The 24970-nt window shown below is 43.3% G+C and overlaps 1 protein-coding gene across 1 annotated transcript in view; it reads right to left on the bottom strand.

The window, feature by feature from the left end:
- GRIN2A (glutamate ionotropic receptor NMDA type subunit 2A) overlaps positions 1 to 24970 on the bottom strand; it is a 356641-nt gene that overhangs the window by 53308 nt on the left and 278363 nt on the right. Inside the window, exons 7-11 of the mRNA XM_036931766.2 lie at positions 22183 to 22351; positions 21919 to 22072; positions 17149 to 17274; positions 13718 to 13947; positions 6156 to 6316 (exon numbers count right to left, since the gene is read on the bottom strand). Coding sequence (XP_036787661.2) covers positions 6156 to 6316; positions 13718 to 13947; positions 17149 to 17274; positions 21919 to 22072; positions 22183 to 22351 — 840 coding nt within the window. The remainder of the gene's footprint in view (positions 1 to 6155; positions 6317 to 13717; positions 13948 to 17148; positions 17275 to 21918; positions 22073 to 22182; positions 22352 to 24970) is intronic.

Here is a 24970-nt window from a genome sequence, read left to right as displayed (position 1 = left end):
TAGAAAACCTGCTCGAATGGCATCCATAAAAAGCCTGCTCTGACCAGCAACTAAACGTCAGTGAGGATCCTTATACCTTCCTGGTGCCCCTTCGCCTTAGCAATTTCAACATCCCTGGACCAATTTCTTTTGAGAATGGAAATGAGGATGCTGTGATTTTATCAACTCTCAAGTTGCCAGTTAATAAATATAGATTACATATGTATATTATATACAGCATTAAATATGAATAGATAATAGATAACTTCAAGCTCCAATCCTCCCCTGGGATCTAACCTCATAAACCCAACTGCGTGGAGCAGCGGTGCCAAGCTGAACTCCTACGCCTAGGAACTCCCACAATGTCGCTACCCAGTTGCACAGCCTGTTAAGTGATTGGTCAACCTTGAGGAGCCTCAGGTTCTTCATCTCTTGAAGGGGGTAATAATGGTACCCAGCTCATAAGAGTGTTCCGATGATTAAATGAGCTTATGCACGTGCAGCCCTTGGGGTTGCGTCTCACAGATTGTTAGGTCTCGGTAAATGCAAAAATGATACGCAAACATGATGATGTTGTTCGAAAGGCACTTGCAACTTAACGTGCCCAAACCTTCCTTCATGCCTCTGCTCGTGCTGTGCCCTCCCCCCCATGCCAATGCCCTTCCTCTTCCCTGGTCTGTCCGCTCCTAACTGAATGCCATCTCTCAAGTTTGCGCTAATTAACCTCCCGAAGCCCAGAGCCTACCTATATCTGAACCACTAGAAGTGCTAATAAAAATGTGGATTCCCTACAGGCTTTGAGCACTTGTGCTCTGGAATACAGGTTCAACGCTCACCTTTTCTTTCAAAGTGACACTTGCAGGTAGATGGGACCACCCCCACCTTTTTCTTTTACAAACACATCACGAGTACAATTTTTCATCCTTGCAGAAAATAATGCTTATTGGTTAAAAGGCAGCCCTCTCTTCCAATTCTTCCCTCAAACTTCCACATAAGGGGAGCCAGAAGACGCCTGTTTCCCAACATTGTTGGGCTGGAAATGAAATCACATGGGGGTTGGGGGTCCCCATGGCTAAAGACGGATGCTTCTAAAGGAAATAGGTCTTTTTAAATAAATTTATATACTACATAACTGTACATGAGAATTAGTTAAAATAAAAATAAAAAAACCCACCACAACCATCCCCTGTGTCTTGAAATACTAGGCTCTTTGGAGTCCTGGGATGCTGATTGTTTAATTTAAATCTGGTTAAAGTGCTATGCTTGCAGTTTTGCACACTTGCCAAAACTGAGAACATCAGCTTCTGATGACAGAGCGTTTATGAATCTAGACCCGTGCCCATTCATTTTAGCTTCTATCCCCTCTTCTACAGCACTGGTTCCCAAGATTCACTTTGATGCTGATTCTGTGGGCTCAGTGGGGCCCAGGAATCCACGTGTTTATTGGAACCACTACTGATTCCGACTCAGGCTACAGTCGGAGAAGAAAGGGTCTATAAACCTGGGGTCAGGAACTGCTCAGCCACCTTTGGTTCAGGAGAGCGACACATGGCACAGTAGATCCCAGTCCTGAAAAATCCTCTGTCCCTCGTTGGTTGCGCATCAGATCCTATTTTTCTCACTGATTTATTTACCTGATAATTTCTGGCTTTCTGTATCTCTATTCATTATAAACTTCAACAAACAGTGTATCTTAGTTTCAAGTTTCTCTCCGCCTATGCTCTTCTTAAAGCAAGTATGGATCCCAAAGATAAGCTACATGGTTATATTGTCTCAATAAAATGTATTTCTCAAACTCCTTTAGAACAACAGTTCTCAAATGTCAGCCATGTATCCAAAAGCACCTGGAGCAGAAGGATGCTTGTTACAGTGCAGATTCATGGGCCCCATCATTAGGAGAGAAGGCCCTGGGTGGGGCCCAGAAACTGCATTTTAACAAGTAACCATGTGACTCAGGTAGAGTTGATCCACTGGCCAGGCTCAGAGAGTTATTCTAAATTCTTTCTGCAAAACTGACAGCCGTTTATACACCTGGTTTGTGTGGGTTTTGTATTTTGTAAAGTTCTAAATAAGTGTTCAAGGAACTGACACAAAGAAAAGAATATCAGAACTATTTCAGAGATGAAAGAATCCAGCCCTTTTATGTTTTAGATGGGGGAAACGGAGGCTCAGGAAAGTGACACGACTTGTCTGCAGTCACAATTAGACCCAGTCTCAAACCAAGCAGGAAATCTCATTCAACCATAATCCAAAGCCCCTTGTGTTCTAGGCTCTTTGAGGAAGTTACATCCCATAGAGAACCTCCCCATTTCACCCACCCTGCTGTGTACCCACAGGTCTTCACCAAGCAGCAGATGCCCTAAGACTTGTGGGTAGAGGGGCAGGACCCAGCAGCTGAGCTACAGGCACTTATTTTCTAAGGCAAGGCTCACTGGAGATTAGGGTATTAGCATAAAGGAAATTTCCTGAAGTTAAACAATTCAGGAGCACACAGGGTACCATCCTCTGCCTCCCAGAGGGATGGAGCCTTCTAGAGATGCTGTACCTGGAGAGGGAGGAAAATGACTCTGTTTTTCAAAGCTGGGTGGTGGGTACAGGAGGAATTCATTTTATTATTATTATTCCTTAAACCATATATCCCTGTGATATTTACTTTTGCAACATTTTTCATAAAACATTTCATAATGAAAAATGTTTAAAGGGAATGAGATGTGAGAGGAAGGAAAGGCCCCCCGTGGGTGGTGATGCAGACACTCGAAAGACACAAGTCTTGCAGTCAGATGAGGAGCGGACATGAGCGACGCCAAATTTTGTCCCATCTTGGGGCAGGTCCCTGGCGGCAGTTCTCAATTTTTGGTTCTTGTCATCACTGGGAGGAGGCAGAGTCATACCCCATACCAGCCAACAAGAGCAATTCCAAATGTTAGAAATGCAGTCAAACCAGAAGAAAAGATGAGAAGATTGGATCAGAGTGGAGAAGGACTTTTCAACTACAACACAAAATCCAGAAGCCATAAAAAAAAAGATGGATAAATTTGGCTACAAAAAATTAGAATCTCCACAGGAGAAAAAAAATCATCCGCGAGCTCAAAAGACAAAAGAAACTGGGAAAAAAACATTTGCGATCATACCACACATAAAGAGCTCATTTCTCTAATATACAAATTAATAAGAATAAGGGCAGCAAACCAGTAGAAAAAATAATGGTTTCCAGAAAAAAAGGAATTGCAGAAGGCTTTTCATTGCATATGAAAATAGAGCAAAAGGTGACTGACAGAACAGTGCAAATTTAAATATACTTCAGCACATGTATTATCTTTGCAAAATTTTAGAAGATCGATGACATGCAATGTTGGCAAAGACTTAAGGGAGAGAGGCACTCTCATACACTGGTGGGATAAAGTTGAATTTCCTTTGTAGGGAAATTTGCTAATTACGTGTGGGCTTTGACCCAGAATTCCAAGAAATTTGTCCCACGTTGTTATGTGATGCATATATAAGGATATTCAACACAGGATTGTTTGCAACCACAAAAGATCTAAAACCACCTGAACACCCTTCAACAAGGGCTAAGTACTGTATGGTTCATCCACACAATGAAAGACAATGAATCTGTAAAAAGTAACTTTGTAGCTGCTGATGCATTGATAGAAATATTGCTGAAAGGACATAAAAGGAACTAATAATGTGGTCACTATGGGGGTACCAGGCAGGAGGAGCAGGATGGAAGGAAGCCTCCTTAACTGTTTATTTCTTATATAATACTTGTTGATTTTTGAGTTTTGTAAATGTATTCGGTATTCGAAATTCAATTGAAATAATTAACCGAAGAGCCTGTTAAACATAAAAATGGTTTCCCCCAACATCAAGCCCACTGAAATTGAATCTCCAGGACTGAGTACAGCTGTACCCTCACCCCTAAGGATGTGTGGAATGATTCCTTTAAAAAAGACATAATCCTTTAGCTCTAGTTTCTGAGTTTAAAGTAACAGTGTATAGCATCCCCTACATGGGAGACTGAATATAGGGTAAAGCCACTATTTGCCCAAGTTTGCTGAGATGGATGTTTTAATTATTACAAAGGTTACAAAGCTTCCAGAAAACAATTAGTATAATTAATAGTCAGTGACGGTTTCCATTTCTCTACTCCTTTTTGTTCACATCCTAAAAAAAAAAATTGAAAAAGAAAGAAAACAACCCATTTTGTGCTCTGGGCGACAGATGGATGAAGAGGGAACCGGTCGGCTTCAACTATTGTTTCTTACCACTGTCACCCACACTGGCGCTCATGGTCTGTCCATCTGTCCAAAGTAGCAGAACACTGATGAAAAGACCACGGCAGAAACAAACAGAAACCCACACCCACGGGTAAGCTGGAAAGTCATCAAAATTTTCTGCTGTCTACTAAAATTGAACATACACACATCCTACAGCTTAGTGATTCTGGTCTTAGATATATGCTAGAGAAATGTGCTCACTTGTTCAATCAAAGGCATGTTCAAGAAGGCCCTGAGGAGCATTGCTCAGAGCAGCCCTATAAGGGACACTACCCAAGTGTTCATCAAGACCAGAAGAGACAGATGAATTTGTGGCATATCCTCACAGTGAAATTCTATGCAGGAAAGAAAAGGCAAGAGCTAGAATGACATGCGACAATCTCACAAACAAAATGTTGAACCAAGATAAGATGAGAAAGAAAACACAGGGTACGATTTTATTTATATGTGAGAACAGCAGATGGAGAGATGCTACAGCTTTAGAAGTGATGGTCAGGGGAAGACAGTGACGGGAAGAGGGTGTGGCAGGGGTGAGGGTTTCTGAGGATTTGTCACATCTTCTTAATTATGGCTTGTTAATTGACCCCGATGGTCAGTGTGTACAAAGGCACTGAGCAGTATACTTCAAGTTTGTGTATTGTGTGCCCTTTTGTTATGCCTTAATATAAAGTTTAAAAAAATCATTCCAAGCCAGAACGAGTAGTGTGTGGGTGAGTTTTGGGTAAGCAATGTGCTCAACTTCTAAATGAATGCTGTCCCAGCCTGTTGAGACACCAAAGAGATTCCAAAGAGACTGAAAGGACAGAAAAGCTCTCAGCCGAAGCTCCTGAGAAGTATGCAGAGACCCTGGCTTGGCCCTCTTTGCCCCACCAGTTGGGAGCAGCAAGGCCTTGGCTGAAGAGGCCGTGGCTGGGGGCGAGCTGCAAGGGAACACCCTGCAGTCACATTTCACGTGGCAGGAATCCCTAGAGGCCGAGGCACTCCACGTAAGTTAATTTTCTGGTTAAACCAAAACTTCCCTCCTTCAACAACTCCTTCATTTAAACCAGAACCATTTTTAATGGAACCCTTTCCAAAATGCATGCCACACGTCCCTGACTTTTTGAAGAGTCTATCGAATAGAACTGAATCTTTACACCAAATAACAGCACTGCCACTGAGCCCTGGTAGGTGCCAGTCACTGTCCAAAATGCTTTCCAGCAAATTTCCTCTCTGAAGCCTCACAAAAGCCCTGTGCATTAGGTCCTATTATTATTCCCATTTTACGAACGAGGCTGAGAGTGATTGAATAACCGTTCAAGGTCATAAAACAAACAGCAGCAGGCTGCTCTAGCTCCACAGCTCCCGTTATTCCCGGTACCAGGCACACCGCACCCCACATGCCGACAGGTAGACAGGTGCATTCGCTGCCCCTTTAAGGCACAGTCCTGCTTGTTCTTCTCTCCGTTATTTCCTCTCTCCTTCATCAATGATGCACTGCTAGTTTCCATGTAGAGCAACACCCCCAAAATGCCTCCCTAAAATCAGATAAAAATCTACAGCACTTTGTTTTCACCACTTTAAATCAACTCTCAATCTCCTTAGATCTTTCCTTTGGGCTAAAATGGCCCACGGAGTTGGACCAACTTCTTTATCAGTTTAAGAAACCCCTCTGGTTCTCTGCATTTCAAAGCATCCTGGATTTGATTTTCCTTAACACAACTCAGAAGAGAAAGCCTGGGGCGTTCATCAGATTAACAAAAGCGGCCCACACCTGGGGTCCACCCTGCTGCAGCCGGCGCCCCAGCACACACAGTGGTGGGGGCAGATACCCACCAAGACCTACAGAATCATTGCCCATAATGCTTATCGGCTGGCAGGCCTGCGGAGAAAGAGAAACCAGAGAGCGTGCATGCTTACCCTGTTTTCAAGCTGACCAGGGCGTCCTCCACTCCCTTCTGGTTAAATCTGGTCATGTACTGATGCATGTAGGGGTAGTTGTTCCGAATATTTCTTTCTGTGCTGCCATTAGGCACCGTGCCAAATCGGAAAGGCGGGGAATAGTCGTGAGGTCTCTGAAACTGGAGGGGGTGGGAGACAGAGAAAGGAGAAGTCAGCCATCATTCTGTCTTGGTCAGGAGTTAAATGTATGCAAAAACAACACCGATCTGGGGGCTTCCTTTCTATTTAATCATGTCTTCCACTGGCCTGGGAGCTCTAGGAGGTTGGAAGCAGCATCTATCTTGTTCCCCACTGTTTCCCAGTATCCAGCACAGGGCCCGGCTGGGTGCACAATGGGTATCTGTTGGATTGAGTTTTCTGGTCCCATCCTAGAGGTTAGTCAAGTGGCAGGAGGTGGTCAGGAAATGCCAACTGAGCTGAAATAAGGGACTACTTCAGTCCAGTTCATTTATCTACTTCACAGTGAAATTTTCTGTGATTCCCACCAACCACTCCCTTCTCTGAACTCTATGTACAAGTACTTGTACCTCACTCAGAAAACACAGAAGGGGAGCAGAATATGCCATCCCCTAAATATGCCTCTTTGGCATAAGGATTATTTGGGGCTGGTTGTTTTTCAGAAACAGCAGACACAGGAAGAGCTCAGAAAATCAAGAAGTTAATACTTTTGTAAGAGGCATTTACATTTTTTAAGGAAATCTCTGTTTGCAAGAGTGTCTCCCTGTCCATACTGGAAGAAGAAGAGGATGAGAAAAATCTCTAGAAACTTATCAGTGGAGAAGGCACCACTTAAATCTGCATAACAACCATACCCTTGTGTACTGAAGTCTTCTGGGTCACCTCCCATAACTGGCCTCCCCAGCCCGCGCTCCCGTGCCCTAAAATATTTCTCTTGTCTTTAGTGACGATGGTATTTAAATTGGTGGCTTGGGCCATTTCAGGGAGGTACTCAGTCTTCCTGGACATCTCCCACATATACAGAAGGTGCCCATTTATTAAACTTCTGTTTGTTTTTCTCCCGTTTATCTCTTTTATTACAGCGGGGGTCTCAGCCCAGAACCTAGAAGGCTAGAGGGAAAATTATTTTTCCTCCCCCGCAGTGACTATATGTTGTCATTCACTCATTCTCTTTGTTTGTTCCCCTATGCATGCAACACTTATGGGGGGCTAACATACCCCAGGCATAATGGCAGCTCCAGGAACATGCATTGAGCTCCTATCCCCACTAACCATTAGCTTCCTGCAGATATCCACATCTTGTTTGGCTCTTAAATCTCCATAAAGCTTTTTAGTTCATCATCCAGATTCCACTAATCTTCCGTGAGTGGCTGATACTGGCTGCTCCCAATTTCAGTATTTGGGGCAACCCAACCAGATTAGGAGTCAAGAGAACTGGGTCTGAGACGCAGAAATCACAATCCAGAGGCGCAAAGGGTGGTGGTGGTGATGAGTCTGAGGCCAGGGTCACAGGTCACAAAATCAGGTTCTATCACTTACAAACTGTGGACCTTCAGCGAGTCACTTCACTCTGCCTCCATTCATTTCCCACCCGCAGAGTGGGAAATTTATCAGTACTTCCCTTATGGAAAGATCTAAAATCATAATGTCTGTCAAGTAATTAGAATAGTGCCTGGAACAGAGGAAGCACTCGAAAATAAGACTATCAATTACTTTTCATTTTTACTACCATTATAGGCAAAAAAATAAATGGGTAACATGGGCCTCGTTTTTCTAGGAAATATGATATTCTGGAACTAGAAAGTCATACTAAACATAACTGACATTTTTGGGAGACTAGCTTGGGGCCAGCCCTGTGCCACGAACTTCACAACGGTCGGCTCATTTGGACTCACAGCAACCCTGCCAGGTACCTGATCTTAGAGGATCCGTTTTACAGGTGAGGACACTGAGGCTTAGACACGTGACCTATGCAAGATTACATTAAGTAATCTTAGCGTAGTGGCCTGGCATTCAAACCTAGATATGCCTGGCCCAGGCTAAGGTCTGAACTCCATCGTTCCTCAGAGGCCACTGCTAGTGACCCCCTGTGAGTCAGAGGTGGGGACCTGGAGACCTAGAGAGGGCACGGACACCCAGCAACTCCACGGCAGAACCAGGGCTGGAATCCAGAGCAACCTCCGACTTCCAAGCCAGAATGTCTTCCGCGGAACTAAGGATAGCCAAGAAAGCATCCAAGTTCACCCGCGAGTCAGGCCAGCCAAAAACATTATTCTTTTTTCCAGATTCACACTTCATTTCACCGTTAATGAAAATTTCCAGTTGAAAATCGCTTCTACAGAATTAGGGCATGCTGCTGCTTCACAAGCAGCCACAACCAGATTTGGGGGGCAGTGGCCATACCTGTTCCAAAAGAGCTCCTCCTGCTGGACGCCCTGCTCTGGGAGCATGTGCACGTGTGTGTGCACGAACAGCAAATCACTCTCTGCTCTCACTCGGGCGAGCAGTGCCTCAACTCATCACCGTAACAGGAGGAGGCACCACCTAGGCACCCCCTCGTTTGCACAGCGGCTCCCCATCTTGGGGAGAGAGTCAACAGTACCGGTCATAAATCTAGTGGTAGCAGCCGCTCCCGATCTCCAGAGGCATCTAAGATGGCCTGTTTGACTCAATGCCTCGCACTTCTCTCCCCATCTGCTGCAGGCAGGTCAGCCATGTGGCTCTTTTAGATTTCCTTTCTTCCTTGCCCCTGGTTTGCACAGCCACAGAGACAGCTTTGGTGATGAATTCCAACAAGTCTCTGGCCTTGACTATACCATCACCCATATGAAATTCAGCCCAGGACCAAGATCCGAGAAGCCCTCCTGCTGGACTAAAGGCTGTCAAAATTTTTAAAGCATGACTCAAAATACATTTTTCATTACCATCCTGTCCACACATACATGTACAAGGGTGTGTGCACACTGTATGCCACCTCACAAGACTCACTCTGTCTACATGTCATGTACTCTGATGTCATCCATTAGGTTCTATGTTTTTAATGGTTAAACAACCCTCAAATCAATTTCATGGCTCACTGAACAGTCACAACCTGTAGTGTGAAAAATAGTTGGAGGCAAGCATGTCTCATCTCCTGAATCCTGGGGCCCCCCATTAAGGACACACTCCATGTTCCGTGTTTCTTACAGGAATGAATTCTAGTGCAACCTTCTCCTAGAGAGTTGTGCATGCAAGAAGAGGAACAAACATGGGCTCCAGCAAAGGAAGGCATGGTGCAGAGGCTCCCAGGCTCAGCAATACCACAGAGCAATGCAGTCTGCTGCCCAGAGGCAGAGGAGCTCCTCATGGCTTCTCTGTCTCAAGGCTGCCCTCAACTGCTCATGCTCACTGGCTTCACCTGGCCTTGGGTCCGTTCAGCCTCTCATCTGCCACCTAGGAACTGAGTCGTTTTTGGGCAGTCACGTAAGCTCTCTGAGCCTCAGTTTCTCTCTCTGTAACTGCTTTGGCAATTAATTCATCCCAGAGTGCTTAACAGAATACCTGGCAGGCCATATGCCTGATTAACATCAACTCATCACCTGTGGGTACTGACTAGCCAAATTATCGAGCCAGTTTCCCTCCACTTTGGAGAACAAAGGATGAGAGGACTATATTCTAAATATTTTTTCCATTCAGTATGTGGACAGATCTGAAAGTCATCCAGGGGAGTGAGACATGGCAAGCATTCTATGATGAAGGGAGTAGAGCATGCAGATCCACAAAAAAAAGTGCATAAGCAAAATGTGGCAACTGACCAGGACATTTCCTTGTTCCTTTTATGAGCCAAAACTACACATTCCTTTAAAATATCTGCTTTCTGTGGTTGCAAATAAGGGACATTGGCATCTGGAGCCCTCATTTCTAGTAGGGTCCTTCTCCCACTGGTGAGCTCCACGTGATTTTTGATGCCAGCATTGAAAAGCTATGGCCCAAAAGAGGGCCGAGAGGCTCAGTTAACAGGTGTGGTGGGTCTGGACCACCCGCTGTCTGATAGCAGAGCCCAGAGGCAGCACAGTTCCACAAGGACACACCCCTGGGCTCATCTACCCGGGCACGTTCCCCAAATCCCCCCAGCTGATGCGGCAGAAGGCCAACCCAGTGCCCCAGAACACCTCAGGCCCCAGAGGTGAGGAGGGGTTCAAATCAGGTGGGGATGATGATAAGGAGGATGGGGGTGAGGAGGAGAGGGGAGAGGCAGTGGGGGTGGGAAGGGAGGACGGGGAGAGAGGAGGATGCAAGGAGGAAATACCACTTATAACAGGATCATCTACCATGTGCCAGGCCCGGTGTGAGGATTATTTCTAATCCTCTTATCAACCCTGTCAGAAAGGTATTGATGCCACCCCTCCACCTCTACTGGGAAGTTAAGACTTGAGGATACAGACATACTAGGGGCCACACAACCGTTCATGGCAAGGTGAGCATTTGAATGAAGGTCCGTTTGACCCCAAATACTCACTCACTACATTAATCTCTTCTCACTGCATTAATCTGCCTCCCAGAGATGGAGTTCCTTACCAGAGTGGTTGCCAGCAATTTAGAAAAAGTCTCCACCAACATTCCAACTTCCCTTTCATTATTCCAGGGGAGTATCTACTCATGAATTCATCTACTTATAATTTAAACCCGAGTTCATCTGCGCACATCAAGGGTTTGAAAGGTGCTTTTTCCCAGAAAGCATTAATACTGCAGAAGTCTTAGCAGTATCATAGTGCTGAGTTGTTAGGTAACTGTGACTTATAAGAAAAAGTTGGGGGGAAGAAACCATTTATGTGCAGTATTAAAATAATTGATTCAATATAGATTTTTCTTTTGCAGCTTTTCTTGGTGTATCTGCTATTAATCTTCCGGGAGCATATAGTTTATTTACACAAAGAATGTTGCTGTTTATCTAATGGTATCAAACATTTAATTAGAAGAGCTATCTGCTTGCTGCTAATGCTCTGAGCTTGGAAACTGAGTTGTGTCTCATGAGGATATGGAATCTGTTACTAGATGTTTCCAAGTCAGAGAAGGTCAGTCAATGTAATAGTGGTTCTAATTAGTTTCCCCACAAGTGGTCATGTTATTTATACCCAAAACTATGTAGCAAGGGATTTTTTTCTCCCTTCCCTTTGAAAATAGCAACAAAAAGCAGAATATGCTGCCAGCTACTTTCTCGAAAATCCTTCTCATCCAGGACACGGCTCCCCCAATGCCTCTGCTGCACCTCCAGTTGCACTTCGGCTCCCATAATGCAATGGAATCGCCAAACAGTGCTTCGTGTCTGTAGAGGATTTTATAGGTTATAAAGCACATTCGCGTTTGCAGGCTCTTCATCCTTGCTACAACTATGACTCCCAAATTTACAGACAGAAATAAGGACGCACAGCAAGATCACATGACTATAAAAGCAACTCCCAGCCAGGATGCAGCCGAGAGGAAACAGGAGCCCAATGGTCCGAACTCTACGGGCAGGGCTCTATCTGTTGCTTCACAGATGCCACATGGGTAAGATGGGGGGGTCAGCCGGAAGCCAACCCTGAGCAAAGCAAGGCTTTGGGTGAACATAATTTATTAAGGAAGGGGAAAGCAAAAGCGGGGTGCGGGTAGGAGGTTAGGCAAGGGGAGGAAGGCAACCGAGGTGCGGCTTTAGGCAAAGTGCCTGTGTCAGCCTGATCCCACGGGGATCTCTGGAGACTGAACTGCGTGTCTGAGGCTGCCACACTGAGCAGCAATGGGGTGCTGGGCTTTTGTGCTCTCACACTGCTTCCAGGTGGCTGAAAGGACCGGGGGAACTTCAATTTCCAGGCATTTACTTTCTAGCGCCCCATGGTCATCACCCCGTAAAGATCCTTGATGTGAATGAGCCTTGTTGGCAAGGGCACGGTGGGCACACAGTGCTGGGAAAGGAGCCCCAGGAAGCCAGGTGGGGTGCCTCCAGTGTCCCACACACCGTGCATTTCTCACTCACCAGAAGTGGGTACCGCGCACCTACGAAGCGCCACGTAACTGTCATCAACACGGCTGGTTTCCCCTTCTCCCGAGTCCATTTTCATCCCATCAGTTCTACCTCCTTTCTAACACTATTCCTGCCTGGGATTTTCTTCTTTTACATTTACTTGCATGTTGTTTATTTATTCCTACTAGAGTTTAAGTTTCAGGGCAGTACAAGCACAGACTGCCGGGAAGACCTCTCCTATGAGGTGGCATTTTCCCTAAGATCAGCCATGAGAATGAGAACATTCAAGGCAGAGGCAGGAGCAAGGGCACTGCAGTGGAAATAAGTCTGGAGTACTTAAGGAACAGAGAGGGGGCCTTAGTGAGCAAGAGGGGGGACCTGTAAGGGTGTGCCAGATAATACAGGGCTTTGTCACCACGGCGGGTGGAGTGGCATTTACTCAGGCTACAGCGGGAGGCCATCAGAGGGCGACGGTGATTTTGTGAAGGTCTCTCACCCAGCCCCTCAGCATCTGATGGTGGGCCTCTCTGTACCTCACTCAGCAAGTCATGGATAAGCTGTGAAGGCTTTTCATGGGCTGATTTTCTATTCAGCAGTTTGTTGATGAATGCCAAAAGAATATATGTATAGACTTATGCCAACAAGACACGATGGTGAGATTTTATAAAGAGAGACAAATTACCCACACGCATGAGACAGAAAATCTTTGCAGTGCTGCAAGCGCCACACTGCTGAGCTTAGCAAGTCAGGATTTGTTTCCTGAGCCTAAAATTTCCATCGGAGGATGAATGCACCTTACCTCTTTTTTTCCTCTGTATTTCTCAATAGCACACCCCACAACCCTCTTCCTGTTTCAGCGGGAACGGAGAGAGCAGGTGTCACCACTCCCATCTTACTGGTGTGGGAAGCACAGCCCATGAGGGAGGACTAGAGGTGTCTGAGTAAATGAAACCAGGGGGAAATTAATAGATGGGGGCCCCCCACCCCTGTTCTGTCTCTTGAAACTTCAGGGGGGTCTGGAGTGCCAGCAATGGGGCTCACTGGCTCCACATACAAGGAGCTGTCAGTTCTGACTCTGGGGTGGGCTTACTGATGTCTTTCTTCTCATGTCATAGATGAGGGATCCAAGACACAGAATATATATGAGACTCGCCTAAGGTCACAGAACTAGGAGAGACCTACAGTCCCACCCCAAGGCTCCCCTGATCCAAGCTCCTGCATCTTCTTCAACCTCCCAGTCTCCTTGAAAGGACGAGTTCCAGCCTTAAGCTGTGCCATGAGTCATAGCACCTCCATGAGCCTCATCAGCAAGGTCACATAAAAATGAGAAATGGCCGGCTGGGGGAAACCATGTTTCCAACTTAGATCTGGAACCTTGTAGACCCAGGAGAGCTACGATTAAGGGGTTGGGTCAACAAATTTTAGAGATACGCTGATTAAAGTTAAGAGAGGGAAAAAAAAATCCTCTCTCTTTGTGCTTTAGAGTTTAGGGTTAGAAGACAGGAGCCTGAATCGCTCCTTTCTGACAGGAGGGCATTTAAGACCAACCCATCTGGCAGAGTTGGAAGCAAGGTGACCTTACCTTTTTGTCACTGAGGCCAGTCACTTGGTCCACAAACTCCTCCTGAATCATGAAAGCAGCCAGATTGGCCGTGTAGCTGGCCAGGAATATGACAGCAAAGAAGGCCCACACGGACACCATGATCTTGCTGGTAGTCCCTTTTGGATTCTGGACAGGCACGGAGTTGTTGAACACCAGGCCCCAAAGGAGCCATATAGCTTTTCCAATCGTAAATGAAGGCCCGTGGGGTGCTGCAAATGGCACAAAGGACACTCTCAGCCTCTTCTCAAAATGCACACTTGCGAGGCTTTGACAAGCACGCAGTGGTCACCACAGTGCAGGCGGCCAGAAGACGGAATTAGACCGTAGCTGTGCTGCCACCACTACCTCAGAAACACAGCCACAGTATCTCCACTTTCCTTTAAAAACTAGCATTCTTCCTACATTTCTGTCTAGCTGGGTTTTTGCCATGTTTCTTAAAAGAAACAAACAAACACTACCACCAAAAAAAAAAAAAAAACAAGAATGAAAGGAAAAGAAAATGGTTATGCGAAATGTAGGTTTGAGTGAGAAATAGTGTTATTACCTGTTTTACATCTGGATCTGACTGCCATTTGGGGGAGTCGATCTCTTTAATAAAAGTAAGAGAGCCTCACAGAAATGTGTGTACAGGGGTGCTTCAGTGTCCCTCTGCTATGCTCCCACGTAAAAACCATGCAATTCAGCGGGACTGATGTTCCCTATTCTGTTCTGATTGTCTCTGGCCATCGCTGCTGTTCAAACGCAGATGTTAAGTGTGCACATCATAGGAATTAAACCCAACTAAAACCCTCTCCAAATGGAGACATTGAGGAATGGGACAACAGAGCTTAATTTTTCCCACACTTCACAGACGGAAGACCTTGGGTTGCAGGCCCATGGAAAATGAACTCTGATATCACAGCCCTTCTTCCCCCTCGCTGTATCTTCCCAACAGTTACGTGTCCCTTTTAAGATTCTTGAATGCTCCTTGCGACAGACAGCAAAATTTACTGGGCAGGGAATTTGCAGGCTTTCAAGTCTGTTTTGCACAAGGGGGAAAAAAATCAATTTATGCCCTCATTTCATAGGAAAAGGGGTCTTCCTTTAACAGAAGGTTAATTTTTATGTCATTTAAGTAAATGAAGATAGGAAAAAATGATCTACTCAGACTTCAGTTGGTGATGCAAGCAGAATGGGCAATAAACAAAGTGGCAGAAGTGAATTCAGATGGATGGCAGCTATGAAGGTCTGGGCAGGGAGCCTAGGAGATGCAGGCTTTCTGCACATGGGAGGCCAAACTCAAGCTACCGCAATACTTACACTATCGGTATGCCACACACTCAAGAGAAAGCAATTAGTTCTATTATTCTCAATCGCAACCTCAGCCTCTCCTGTTTCCTTTTTTGCCCAGTTTTAAAATCTGGGCTTATTCCCAAGAGGCTGAGATGTCTTAGGGAAAAAATAATTAGAGTCAATGCAGTTAACTTCATGAACTATTTAATGTTATTAGGGATGCATGTTGATCAGAAGTGAGAGTTAGTTACTTGGGAATCAGAAATCGGCAGTTGCAAGGGATCTTGTCCCACCAAGACTTTCAGGAATTCCGGGTTCATTCATGCATACTTTTATTAGACCATAGAATTTTCCCCATAAAGTGCAGAGAAATGTAACCGAAAACCATTCTGCACAAAGGAACAAGCAGCTGTCATTGCTGGAGAGTTTCCACAAGCAGATGACCAGGAAACAAAAAGCCTCGAGGTAACAGGAGGGCCAGGGAAACTTATGTGCCGGATTCCTTGCTGTGCAACAGTCTTCTAAGTGTGTGCTTCAGACAAAGAGAAATCATAGCACATGACGGCCTTTGGGTGATTTTCACCTTCCAATATATATCTCAAAAGTATCCACTTATCTTCATCTCTATTAACCCTACCCAAGTCCAAACCACTATAATCCTTTCTCTTACAAAACGGTAACACCTTCCTAACCGCTGCACGCCCCCTTAATTACCTTGACAGGGTCATCCCAGTGACCTTCCACACTGTATGTGTTTCCTTCCCCTCTCTTCCCTTCCATTGTATTTTGAAGAATATCTGAAATCCTTACCATAGTCAACAGCCTGCCCCTCTGACTTCATCTTATACCACTGTCCACCTCACTTGCTCACAACTTTTGTGTTTCTTGAGCATATCAAGATCAATTCCATGCCTCTACCTTTGTATTTGCTGTTCCCTCTGCATGGAATGCTTTTCCCCTCAGGTTTTCCCATGACTGATTCTTCTCATTCTTTAGGTCTCAGCTCAAATGCCATTTCTTCCAAAAGTCCTTCCCTGTTCGACCTATACCCCCACCCTGTCACTTCACTTTTTGTCTTCTCTTCTTGAGGTTTATTACAATCTGTGACTACTAATGTATATGTTTACATGTTGTTCTCACAACCAAATTCTCAGCTCCCCGGGGGGGTCAGAAAGTCTCTATCATTTACCATGTTATCCCCTGTGTTGACACAGGGCCTGGCTCATAGTACACACTCAATAAATACTCATCAAATAAATGCATGAATTCACAAACAGCACAAACTCTGATTCTGCAAATGGAAATATCTACTCTACTGCAATATGATCACTCACAGAGATTATCTCAGGTTCCACTCTGTTGAAAAGCTCCTCCCTGGTTAGTTATGTTACCCTAACTGGCCCTTGAAGATATGCTGTCTTCCATCATCTCAAGTCATTTTTTAGGAATGATTTGGTCCTGGCACCCTTCTGAGACCATCTATTTAGAATGTGTTGTGCAATGAGGAAAATTCACTCAAAATGATGTAATGTATTTACATATATCACACAAATAATAAGTTATAGCCAACGAATGCCTTCCGATTCAATTTCTTATCTTCTGATTTGCCACTTTATCAAGTACAGTGCACTAAAAGTCAAGCACTGTCAAGAAGAAAAATAATTCTTTGGGGGAAGATACCATTTTAGAATTATATTTACTGTCAAAAGAATCCAAGTGCGATCCAGTAGTTTGGAAAATGTTCTTAAACTAGAGTTTATAAAGTCATTTTCTTTGCATAGAAATTGGGAGTCGCTAAAATTTGGGCATTTCTTTTGACACAGATTTTTAAAAATAATTGCCAGAAAAACTCCTTCAAGTCTGCTTTCTCAACAAAATTGAAAATCAGTAGTTTTCACCTAACAACTACTGACTCCACATAATAAAAAGATTAAAACATTTCATTTTATTTTATCCTTTTCTCAGTTGAAGTGAGTTATCCATACAGGTATAGGATTATAAGTAATAACACCCCACCACTGTTCCTATAATAGTATATAGCCAGGCAATACGGCGTAATGTGTTCTAAATATGGAGTCTCCATTGAAAGTAAATTAAATAGCACCAACTTCAAATCATATTTAGGAAGGCATTCTCACCTTTCCCTCCGGCTAAGTTTCTGTTGTATCCAACGGGACTGAAGTATTCAAAGACGAAAACAGCTATGGCGGAGACAATAAGCAGCATGACAAACATCATCACCCAGACGGAGGCGCTGAATGGTTCTGCAGGTAAACAGGCCAGAGGAATGGAAATGTGGTCAGTTAGCGCATTCTCACGAGCAGGGCCGGCAGAAGCCCAGAGATCCATCTGCAGGCTCACTGAGAAACTTTCTCCAATGTGAATCTGGTCATTCAGAAAAGCTAGTCACTGTGTATTCATAGATCTAAGCCATTCTTTATGCTACAAAAATATTTGGGGTATTTCACAAGACTGCATACAAGAAGACTAAAATAGAGACGAGCATGTGACATTTTACAAAGTGGGTCACGGATGACGAAAACCAAATGGAATAGTAAGATCAAAGGAGAAAGAGGGATTGCAAATTAAGAGGTCATGGGGTCCTTATATAATTATAGAGTCATCCAGGGGACCAAAGCCGGGGAGAAACAAGACTAGACTCCAATACTCAATCCTAAGGCCCCTGCAAATCAGCTGGTTTCATTCTTATTTTTACATGCTGGAGGGACAACGTATAGGGAATTCCAGAAATAGAGGGAGAATCACAACCTATTAGAAAAGGATCATAAAGTCACGGGGTTGACAGGGATACTGGAAGGTCATAGTCTACCACCACTAATACCACACTACCCATTTCACCTTCTGCTCCAGATAGAAGAGATCTCTACAATTTAAAAACCTTGTAGATATTGGTAATAGGCTTAAATGTAGTTGAAAAGTCATTTGAGGATATTACATTCACATGGTAATTTAATGAAAAAGCATCACTTAAAGAGTAGAGGCGACGAAGTAGTGATGAATAGATGATAATTTCCCCTAAAAGTAGTTTTCATAGGGTCATAGTCCTGTGAATGTCTCAGAAGAGCAGGCTAAATCACCAGGTTCTAAATGTTAGAACACTCTAGAAAGGTAAGAGATATTATGTAAAATATATTAACATTTCTATTCAATCTGATGCAGAATGAGCTGAATGGGGCCATTTTATCCACATGACATAGATTTGCTAGAAAATCAAGATACTAAAATTTTAAAAATGAATATATCTTCAACTGAAAGCATCATTGGGAAGAAACTGCCCCTGGACACCAATGAACTTATAATCCTTTCATTATTTCAAACAATTTTTGAGGGTAAAACATACGAAGCTCAATAATGCCTCTTGAGTAGCAGACATTTTATTACTTTAAAATTGTTTTTCTGATAATGCCAGTCATAATCATCAAGAACTAGGCCGATGGCAGGCCACCTTCTTATTAAATTCTGTGACTACCAAATCATCCAGAGATCATCATAAATTCCAGTGTAATGAGCTTCCTAAGTAACAAGAAACTAATATGTCTGAAGCCTTAACTATATTGGATAATTTAAAAACTGGAAGGGATACTTTGCAATGCAGTTTCAATGTAAAAATATGTTAAAAAGCAACAGGTTAAAACAATAATATAACTTACCTGACTTAAACAACACAAGATAAGTTCAAAGACATCAGTGAGATTGCAACTGAAATTTATCTTAGTTAAATTTAGCTTGAGTAATAAGCAATGTGATTTCCCTGAAACCACAGCAATTTGGTTTTGAGGTACACCCAAAAAGGAGGAGAAAGAAATGAATAATTAGATTAGAAAGTACTTACTATTGTGGAATAAAAATGTTAAAGTAATTCTCCAAGCTGGGTGTACTGATGGCACAGTGTGTCTTGACAGAGGCATCATTGTGATGAGTAAATGCACATAAACATGTAAAGCATTTAGTGGCGTGTGTTGCACACTGTATATACACACAATAAATTAAATGGACTAGCTGTTTGATTGCATGGTAAAAGCCAGGATCAGGGGTGGTGTGCTGTCCAGGGTCCTGAAAAAGGCTTACTGGTTTAAAACATGTACATTTATTAATCTAAAAACTTCTTTTTTTCTGGAGGAGGTGATAACATTATTTTAAAAAATATTAGGGAAAACCTGACTGAATTCTTCTGTTCACATATCAGGATCTATAAACCTGCAGTGGACCTCACTTGGCCGTTGATGCATCTTAGTAGTGATACTAACTGGTCAGAAAATTTGGAGGAAATGGGTCAAGCAACTGATCACAGATGTTTTGCCACTTGGAAGTGACAACATCTGTTCCTTAACTTGTGAGCATGGCACAGAGATAAAAGGATCTGCTATAGTATTTTGGTCTTAATAAATTAGGTGCCTATGAGCACCCTGAAGGATTGCTATTCTCAGACACCACACACATACACACACACAGACACACACATCCCGCAGTGAAGAAAAGTGTCAGAGTAACAGTGAAGTACTGCCTATCCTGTCTAAGGAGTGACCGAGGGATATTTTTGAACAGCTCTGGATTACATCCTCTACTGGCTTAAAACAATTAAACATTTGTCATTGAAGGAACTTCATTCAATCTAGGAGACTCCAGGTCAACATTTCAAAGAATCCAACCTGCCTGGAAAGTCTTAGAATTAACTGAATGGAAATACAGCAAGCGACATCATCTCTGTCCCTGAAGAGTCGCTGGTTACATTTTTACATGAAAGCTCAGAGGCATTACCTGCAGGTGCTTCCGATGTGAGTTAATGGAGTTTGCGGAGGAGAGAATAAGAATAATGAAGGGCAGTGTAATCAGACTGTGAATGTTCTGGCTCCTCCAGATGACTGAGCCAGTGAATGGGGCAATGTAGCTTAGCACAGCTCATTATGACTTTCAAAACCTGCAGATAATGACCACAGATAAGGGGTTGCACAATCAAATAGGGATGTAATTTAGTGACTCAGAAAAATATTAAGCCTACTGTGTAAAAACAGCTTTGAAAATAGTTTCCTCTGTCTACAGTTTGTTTTATTTTTAAAGATATGGTAGGAAGAGTGGTGGGTGGAGGGGGGAAAGGAGGTTTGATTAAACTTACCAAAAATACTTGGATTTTTACGGAAATGTTCTACTCATGTAGGTAAGATCAAAGTTGAGGCCAGAATATACCAACGACCCATTTTTATGAGACAAGCCAACTGAAATTATTTTTTCTGAGTGGAAAAACGTTATCTCCAGCTCACTAAGGACTATGTGTGAAAAGAAATAGATCTCTTTCCATTTTTTCCATGAATGCACTTCCTCCAACCCCAAACTCCAGTGACAAAGATCTGCTAAAGGGTCTGATAGGGAACGGGGGAAAAAAAGTGATTCAGGAGTGACTAATGAGTGAGAGTCTACCCAATAATTATTAAGATTCTGCATGTGTCATCCATACATGTTGCCTGTTGCATTTTTCATGGTATAGCGCAATGCAGTAAAAATGCAGTAGCAATCCCTCATTAAGATATGGGTATTGTCATCCATGTAAGACAAAGGCACAAAAGGAGCGCAATGAGAAATGTATTTGTCAAGGTCCACATGACTCCAAGAAAGGTTATAAAAATGGAAGCAACAGGTGCAAAATCAAATCCAGTGAATGGTAAGGATTTCCACAGCTTACATGGGCTATCAGAAATGAAAATAGTAGATCCATATGTCTCTGTGAGTGATGCAGTATCCAAAATCTTGTTAGTCAACATCTCACTCAAGGGAAGGAAACATAAAAGTTTCCCTGGATGCTAGCTTTACATGTTGATGAAGACATTGGGAGATTAAGCCTATGGGCTTGACATCGCGTCCACAAATGGGTTCTGGTCTGCAGTTTTAGGTCTGTAGAAGACAAAAGTGATTTTTTTTTGTCTCTGAAAAATGCAAGAAATTTAATTGACCTTCATCTGTTGTCCCTCTCTCATGTAGTTTTCTACTAAGGGACAATGTTTATCTTAACCTTCCAAAATTTGGGACAAACCCACCAATGTGGGCATATTAAGGGGAAGCTCGTCTGAATTCCACGATCTTCAAGAGGGTCACTATTGAAAACCACTTAATGATCACCAAACACTTAGCACAACACTTTCCTATAAAGAAAAAATAAATAATGCCTGGCTATGTTCCCTGCACTTTTAACTACCCTGGCCAGGCTACCTAATGCGTACATATGTACAGTGCTAAAGAAAATCAAATGATGGAAAATCCTGATCTAATTGATTTAAAAAAAAAAGAAAAAAGCTTTACATGCAAGCAAAAATTTATGAAATAGTTAAAAGGAGATGAAAAAGAATGTCCTCCTTTACAAACCATTCAGCTTAAAGGACAGTCACATCTAAAAATACGGTTCCATTAATTTAAAATCAGTGTATACTCCTCTGACTACTTCTATTTTGTTTATCAGAGTACTGGCATAAATCATTGTGCAGCCATCACTATTTTCACACTTAAAGCCAGTAAATAAATGACTCTCATCCTGGTGAGGGATGGAGGATGGATATGTGGATGCCAAATAAAAGTTTATGGGCTGACTTAAATTGACTGTGGACAGACAGGTTTATTTTTAAATGTTTTCAAGGCTCTGAGAAATATATCTACTAATCTACATTCTACACAATCCAGACACGTATCTGAAGATGTGATTGTATTTTCAGCGGGAACTTCCAAAGTGAAAGATAAATGAAAGATGTCAACAGGGGAAAAATGAATTCAAACGCATGCTTTGGAAGCATGTGTTAAATGGAACCGAACAAGGTCCTATTTGATTCCATCCTTTGAGCAAACATGACAATATACCTGTAATTTCCTCATAGGAGAGCAGAGTGACTATGAAGTTCCCATACCTAGAAAAGCAGACGGTGAAACGGTGCCATTGCTTCTCGACACCATGACACTGATCCCTGTCTCCACAAAGGGCACAGAGAAGTCCACCACCTCCGAACGCTCCTCGTTGATGGTGAGAGAGCCGACCGCCATGACTGCCCGTTGATAGACCACCTGGATGCAGGGCGAGAGGAGACCAGTGTCTTTCCTGGTCCTTCCCACCAGCCCCAGGCCGTCACGCCCTGGGTCGGAATGAGAGCCCGTGGGACGAAAAGCCAGCTTACTTCACCAATCATTCCATTCCACACGTTGTTCACTTTTTTGCCATGCTTCCCATTAGTCACCAGGTAAAGGTCATAGGTGAACTTCACGGTCCTGGAAAGTTTCTTTAGGATATCGATGCAGAACCCTTTGCAGCATTTTTTGACATTCATTCCCTCATTGGTTGAATTGCTGTAGAGAAAATCCCAAGACCGCAGAATATTAGTACTGCAAAATTGGTCCACCATCATTAACTACATTTTTACTATTTTTCATACGGGAATTGGAGGCTCCCAATGAGGAAGTGGCTTTTCCGAGGACGTGCACTGAGCTTATGACAGCAAAAGTAGAGAATGTTCTTAATTACGGCAGTAATCATGAAAACGGCTCACATTTATTGAGTCATTAGTATTGCCCTGCGCTGTGCTGAGTGCTTTATGCTAATCAACGAGTTAATCGCCATGACATTTCTCTTAGGTAGGTAGCACCCGTATCCCTATGAGGCAGATGAATTGCCACCTCTTATCTTTAAAAGTTTGTAACATATACAACCTCTTTCAACCAAAGTTTAGTCACATGACCTAAACTGAGTCATAAAAACCCAGTGGAAAATGATAGAGAGGAGGATGTGAAACTCTCGGGGGAAGGAGGAGGGTTTTGCTTCATCCTGCCATTGAAGATACAGGTTTGCAACCAAAGGTTAGAAGTGAGGGAGCCTTACTTAGGTGAGATACTTTCCTTACTCCTTAGTCAAGAATCAGGAGACCTGGGGCATCCATTGTGCCTGTGTCCATGGACTTAATGTCTCTGCATCGACTCATCAAATGTGGGTTTATTCATAACATTTCCCCTTCTAACTACACTGCGGGAAGTGTGAAAAGTGACACTATTAAATAGCAATGTGCTTCATCAGGAAAAAGCCCTATTAAAATACAGAGGGTATTGCTGTCTTTAAAGCTGTCACAATCTGCCAAGCAACATTCGCTGCTTTGTGCCAGTCACCCTGACCTGACCAAGTCGTGCTTAAAGGATACCCACAAACATCAGAGACACCTTTTAAAAAGGAAGGACACAGGGTTTTCCTAACTGATATCTACTAAGTAGACAACTCATATAGGAAGATCAAGACCTTTGTGGGTATTTCACTTAATATCACCTTGCAGTGGAGCATTCCATTCCCTCAACTCTCTGTCTTTGACTCATGCATATCACAAAGTATGTGCTCTGTTTGAATATCCCGTTGTTGGCACATCTACATGTCACACTGTTACCTAAGTGCTAAAATGATCTATATGGAAATGCAACATCATGATAGGAAAACACTTACGTTTCCATATCATATGGAAAAAGTAGGTTACATAGTGATACATATAGAATAGTCATAGTTCTATCAAAAACAGACGAGCTTATGAAATATCTGGATGGAAAAACAATGATCTATGAGGCAGAGCTATTTTTGAACAGTGAGAAGTGTTTTTTTCTTTCCCTTATTGTTGTTTTTTTTCCTCCCAAATTATCTGCTGTGAGTATATGTTACATATCTAATTAGAGGCACACGTACATCAAGCCCCACTATATCTATATTCATACCCATGGATATGGGTAGGTTTGTTAATACAACTTTGAGCAATGGAAAGAGGATGGAAAATGACGCCTTTTGTTTTCAATACTTTTCTCAGGACCACAGATCACCCGTCCTGAACTGTTATCTTCACCACAGCCTCCCACCCCAATCCCGCCCCTGGCCTCTGCTCAAGCATCCTGCTTCTGTCAGCCAGGACACCATACCACCAAGAAGATGTACTCCCTATCCTCGAAGCTGCACGACCTGCTCTGACCCGCCCACCCCCAGCTGGGGGCTGAGGGAGGCCACATCTGCATATATTTACAAATGAGGACTGAGGGACTCAACTCTGTAGTGTGAAAGGAGTAGCTACCTTCCCTATTCCCACCAGCTTCCCAGAGTGGAGAGGGTCAGACTGCCATCAACACGATAGGAATGTGTCCTCAGCGCATTAAACTAATGGCATGCCCAGTATGATTTCCTCCTTGGATTCAGGGTCACAGCGGCTTTCTGATCCTGGGTCTGCTCCTGACACCCCTGAGACCTCAGACAGGTCTCTTCACTCACAGGTTTGCCCATTTGCAAATTGAGAAGGTTGATACCTTGCAGAATTTTACCTTTGGGAAGATAAAGTACCTACAGCATCTCTCACATAAGCACTTAAAATGCATTTTCTCTCTTTTCACCAACAGTTTGACATTTGGGGAGACTGACAATATGGCCATGTCTTCCTACACATGAAGCCAGATAATTTTTCCCATCTTTCCCTTCATACCTTCACACCCAACTAACCGGTTAGAAGTAAAGTCTGATTTCTCAGTTCATTTCCTATTACCTGTGGTTTTGGCAGACTGATGTGTGCCCTCAGGACCCCACCAGTTACTGGAAAATGAGAAACAAAGGGTTTTCTCTGGAAGAAAATCACCAAGATATATAATTAAGTTACCTAACAGGAATTCTTTTTTTGGAACCAATCAGATTGCCTCAAAGATGTTGCCTTTAGGAAATACAACTGATCTAATCTGTGTTAATGTTGGGATTAATGGACCCCAGTCATTTTCTATTGCTTTCTGGTAAATCAAGACTTCAATTTCACCTAGAAGCACAGGGGGCCTCTCATGTCACCAGCTGTGGAAAGGAAAGCTACAAGCTTCCCACAACTTCCCACAGGAACCAAAAAAGTGAATCTGAACCTGTTGATCTGTGGATAGTCTTCAGGAGAAAAGCTAATCATTTTAAAGGGAGTA

Source organism: Manis pentadactyla, chromosome 10, assembly GCF_030020395.1.
Source record: "Manis pentadactyla isolate mManPen7 chromosome 10, mManPen7.hap1, whole genome shotgun sequence".
Taxonomy (NCBI): Eukaryota; Metazoa; Chordata; class Mammalia; order Pholidota; family Manidae; genus Manis; species Manis pentadactyla.
Note: the sequence above shows the minus strand (reverse complement) of the source record. Positions and strands in the feature narration are given on the sequence as shown.